The sequence below is a fragment of the Tubulanus polymorphus genome, chromosome 12 (genome assembly GCF_964204645.1).
Source record: "Tubulanus polymorphus chromosome 12, tnTubPoly1.2, whole genome shotgun sequence".
Lineage (NCBI taxonomy): Eukaryota > Metazoa > Nemertea > Palaeonemertea > Tubulaniformes > Tubulanidae > Tubulanus > Tubulanus polymorphus.
In genome coordinates, this window is record NC_134036.1 from 6545464 (window position 1) to 6550743 (window position 5280).

Here is a 5280-nt window from a genome sequence, read left to right on the forward strand (position 1 = left end):
AATAAGAATCAAATTCTACTAGGCCTGATCGAAAACAACGCCTTCAGTTGATTTCGAAAGCGACGCCACGAGACTAATCGCTTTTTTCATTAAATAGAAACACGAATGAGAACTAACGTCAGAGTTAAACTACGGTCACTGCTGCTGCTGCTGCTGCTGTTAGAGGTTTGATCATTTGTAGACATGTTTTTTCTCGCTGCTCCTGCGCGTCTCAACGTGAAAATACATCGAATAGTTATCAGAACCACTATCACTGTCGGGATTATAGTAAATATAGGAGCGCGGACAAACACATCATAGTATCTCAGATATCTATTTGTAGCTAATGGTGTCAACCTTTGAGTCCATCTCTCATGCCCAGTGGACGGTTGACGTGTATAGTACTTCAAAAACTCCCTAGCCTTGTCACAAACCGGAATCATCGGAACTAAAAGGATATGGACATAGCATTTCCTCATACTTATGATTCTAACAGCCTCCAGGGGCCACAAACGACGATATATCTGTATATAGCTATTAACAATGTTATCAGATTGCTGATAACCGAAAACACAACTAGAATGGTTTTAGTGTACGAATACATGCGCTTCATAACGTGGTTTATTTCAGCAGTCATGTCCAGTAACAGTGTGTGACTGTAGAGCCGATATTGAAAGTCAAATACGATATAAGACAAACAAGCAAAAATGTCCGCAACAGCCAAACATCTCAAATAAAACATACTGGTGTTGTTTGAACGTTCTTTACTGAGAATGATAAAAGACAGTAAGTTGGCGCCGAAACAGTAGATGACTATGCTTAGAATAACGTAGGTCGTGATCTGTAGATACAGATTCACGTGAAACGGTTTGTAATCGGCGGATGAGGTATAAACCCTGCCTTCGCAGTTGTGGTTGTCAGGTCTGAGAAATTGAAGTCGAGAACCTGATCTGATTAATTATCTAAAACCACCCTGCACATAGCACATTCACTCGACGTTGATAAAGAAATAATCGGTTCGAACTTTCGATTATATAAATCTTCTAAGACTCGGTGCAATCGCAGTTATCTGTGATATCCTCGATATATTAGAAGTTTAGTTCGTGGTACTATTGGAGTGATAAATTAGTTAACAAGTAATTTGCGTAACGGGGAGGGAAGCCAAAGTTCAGGGCAGTGGCTGAAGTTAGTAAACAACCTACGTAGATACTTACGTCACACATACGACACTGAATAGAAGATAGGTGAAAGTGACGTGAGTATCTGCGTGGGGATACTAGTTAAAGCGGCAGCCTTGAGCTCTGGTATTTCTAAGTAGTAAACAAGTAATCAACTCGTGACGTATAACATATGCAGAAGTATACGTCGCGAGTAACATGAAATAGTATGAATAGGGAGGGTCAGCACAGTAAGGGGGTCTAGAGATTCGAGAATGGCGGAGAAGCCTAAGATACGAGCTGTAGGGTAAGAAGGAATAAGAATTGTATTGGCAGAATAATGAAAGAAACCTAGATCAACGAGAAGTGTTATTATTATTCTGGAGTCAGAGAAATATCTATTAACCCTAATACTCGGAGGAATTAAACAACACCAACACGAGTTGAGAACGCAAAATCAACACCAAAACACAGCCTACGGCTGGCCTAAAGATCTATGCTGACCATCAAGTGCGGCGCAGCGTCGTGGATTGTATCGAAATGTCTGGTGTCAACGGAGTTGGTTCAGTCTGTTTCGCAATCGGCTCTTCGTGATGTGAGAATGAGGAATGAGGGCTGATCTGAAATAAATAACAACTAGGCGCGTTACAAAAAAAGAATCATTGAAAAATTATTTCCAGTTGCACAGTCGCGACTTATGTCGAAGAGTGGTTTTAAATCTTAAGACTGGTCTTGAGTTGTAAGTTTGGCTATATAACTAAGTTGGTATTAGACTGGTCTTAGGTCTAGGCCAAGGCTGTGCAAACGACCCCGGATAATTGCTTGTTCAAAAACTAAAAGTATGAATGGAATAAATCGAAAAAAATTGTTTGTTGCCCGAGTGAGATTCCACAAATCCAAGGATGTCAAATCGGTTAATCCCCACCGAGGTTCACTCCGTCCTCGGAAATGTATACGTCGAAATAATCTTGTTTGATTCAACTCACGTTATAGTTGACCCGAGGGCCAGACACTATCTACATCGTTCGAAATTAAACCTCCGATTCAAATCTATTCGATGTATTTCTTGCAGGTCTCGAAGGCCAGGTGTGAACGCGTCGACCCATGTATGGAACAGAATACATCGGCGGTATTCGCCATGCCAGCGAAATGCACCACCCGCGTCAGTATCATCATAGATTCATCGTTATTACAACTTTCTGCAAAATGCAAACGAACAGGAAGTACAGAAAAAAATGAAAGATATCCAAACCTCGAACAAAAAACAAACACTGAAACTGAAATGAGACCGCTCTTGGTATAATTCATTTTAGACCCGTGAAATGGAACTTTGCCGAGCCTTGCATAGATAAATTTCGGTAAAATTATCATAGTCGGAAAAGTTGGAAAGTATATCGAGCATTTCCCGCGTTTAGATAATCTAAGAAATTCAGCTTTTTACCGATACGTGTAATAACGGTCGGACAATGCTATAAATGAATTCGTGACGAGTGAATTTATAAATTAAACTGGTTAAACGTAATTTTAACTTGCACGAATATATACCTTATGTATCCTATGCAGAATAAACGGCTACATACCCTCCTTCAGCCGTACGACAACAGTCGGAAATCAGGTGACACACTAGGATTAGTACATTCCGCATACGTGGCCATCGAAGCCGTGAATTTATCGGATCTATATATATGCGACGAATAGAAATGTCTGAGCAGCGGGATATATGAAGTGAATGAAATCAAGCAATTCGACCTAATCCGCACAAAGAAGCGCATTTTCTTTAGTTGTCGATAATATATACGAGAAGATACCTTAAATTCCTAAATAGTAAATTGTGAAAATCTAATTTTTCATCATTTATAATGATCGAAATAGATATAGTTGAAATATCGAGACATATTATCAAAATTTCAAATACCGGATAATTTGTCGGTATTTTCTATCCTTCTTTGCCTGAACAGCGGCCAGTGAAAGATACACATCACCACAGCTAACCAGCTAACATTAACAGCATAAACTATTGAGAGACCCAGTACATATTTACATTTCAACATGAAATAGATCCTTCTACCTCCCTGACCAGTTTCAAAGCTTAAAACAATCTGGCATTGAGATATAACAAAAATGGACGGAGTTTCCTCAAAATGCAACGCATTTCTATAGACGCTATATCTCAGCTGTCACTTTAATGACGTTGCAGCGCGCACCTGCTGATTGAGCCGACGCTGAACAGTAAGCGATGTAAACAACGAAATGAGGTCAAAAATCATGTTACTTTAACAAGGGTCCCAATTATCTTGTCCATCTCGATGGTTATGACAAGCTCAAGCCTTTTGGTTTCCCGATTCATGGGTGTATAGATGGGTAAACATAATATATAATTGATATATCCTAAAAGATATTATTTCCACCTATCAACAACAGTTGCTATAAGTTCAGAATTTGGTTTGTCGAACATGTTCATAAACACAGTCTATATTTAAAAGATTTTCCCGACGAATCCTTTGGTTACGAGTTGGAAATACTAATAATGACCCAGAGGTGGTTGCGCGGTACTTTTTAGATTTCGTTCAGGACATTGAAGGTAGATAGAATTGTCATACATAAATACACAATGTGCCGAAATTATGCCTGGGAAAAATTATCTGTTATCAATCGTCGATTAAGATAATACTCTGACCGTCATCTTTATATCATCATTCAGCAGTTCCTCGCTGCATCCGTATGGACGCTGGAACCGAAAATGGCAGAATTGCAGCGATTCAGAAGGCCTTTAGAGCAGAATATGACGACGAAACGTGCGTTCTTGTGGGTAGATCTACCAGTAATCAGGTTCGTGGTGTCATTAATATGGGTAGATTTGGACAATCCCCATTTCTGCGCTAGAACCAACTTAAGATACTTCAAAACTCACCAATTATTTTATTTTTCTTTGTTTTAAGCGCATTGAACGATGGTGGCGAAGTCTTCGAAACGAAGTTGTTCAGTTTTGAATGAACGTATTTAAAGATATGGAGGAAAATGGAAGTCTATCTACCGCGGACGTTGTGCACATGTAGGTTAAATACCCGCCTTTAAAGCGCGTGGCGATTTTTTGTGATCCACGTAGTAATTTCCCTTTCTCCAATATTTTTCAGTCAAACCTTAAGATACTGTTTTTTTGATTTGATAAATGCCGATCTTCAGGATTTCGTGCAGGAGTGGAATACACATGCCATCAGGCCTCAACGAAATGTGGATGTTCCACCCGGAAAACCTGATCTATTATACTTCTCGCCGGAATATTACGGTACGAAATACTCTGTATAAAAATGAGCATAGGTTTCTAAGTTTACGATGTTTTTATCACTTCTTGATAATACGAAATAATATTTTCAGGCACGATAGACTACAAATTTCCAGTGGACGCTGGACTACTTCCGCAAATTCGAGAGGAATTTTGTAGTAAGCCGAATGAATCGAGAGGCTGTGATCCGGACTTTTCAGCGATGTGTGATCTTATAACGAGGCAGGGACAACAATCAAGACCGACATCAACCCCAGAAGCCGCTGCTTTGTATGACTGGCTATTAACTCAATTCTGAGAGCATACATGTTAGAATCATTTTTATACGTATCTGTCCTGCACGGTTTATGTGTTGTCTGTTCATGATGTATTTCGAAGATTCAAATATATCTATGATACACGTTACGCGTTGAAAAGAATATGATTGTAATTTTTCATGGATTCATGCGACTGTTTGGGCTTAGTAATACATCATACTAACACTACCCATGTTTTAATTCGCTATCCAACCCCATCTCAAGTAGGTGTCTCAGAAATAGAATACACGTGCCATCAATTTACATGGAGAATTATCTGCGAAAGCGTACTCCAGTATCCGCTATTCTCAAAACGCTTCAGAATAAATTTGCGTATGGTTCAAAAAGATGTATTTTTGATTAAATTTATTTGAGAAAGTTCTATGAAGCGGTTGTTTAAAAAGTGGTCTTATGGACAAGTCACATATCTTTCATCCTCGCATGCCAGGGGTCTGGTATCGCACCCCGAACTCGTTTCCACCACCCCCTTGCCTCACGACGCGTGATTTCATTACTGGTTGAAATACCTCCTCGTACGCTGATTGGTCCATTTAACGGGAAAATC

At 39.5% G+C, this 5280-nt stretch overlaps 1 protein-coding gene across 1 annotated transcript; it reads left to right on the top strand.

Annotated features, from left to right (window-relative positions):
- The first annotated feature begins 3835 nt into the window (after positions 1–3835).
- Positions 3836–4911, top strand: LOC141914225 (uncharacterized). Its single transcript, XM_074805492.1, has 4 exons — positions 3836–3965; positions 4076–4188; positions 4271–4422; positions 4512–4911. The coding sequence occupies exons 2-4, from the start codon at positions 4127–4129 to the stop codon at positions 4715–4717; spliced, it is 420 nt and encodes a 139-aa protein (XP_074661593.1). The 5' UTR covers positions 3836–3965; positions 4076–4126; the 3' UTR covers positions 4718–4911.
- The last annotated feature ends 369 nt before the right edge of the window (positions 4912–5280 follow it).

Excerpts from the sequence above, each read along its gene's own strand:
- LOC141914225 (XM_074805492.1), top strand. The coding sequence starts at position 4,127 with ATGAACGTATTTAAAGATATGGAGGAAAATGGAAGTCTATCTACCGCG. Across the intron at positions 4,189-4,270 it reads ACCGCGGACGTTGTGCACAT|TCAAACCTTAAGATACTGTT; the intron begins GTAGGTTAAATA and ends AATATTTTTCAG. Across the intron at positions 4,423-4,511 it reads CTTCTCGCCGGAATATTACG|GCACGATAGACTACAAATTT; the intron begins GTACGAAATACT and ends TAATATTTTCAG.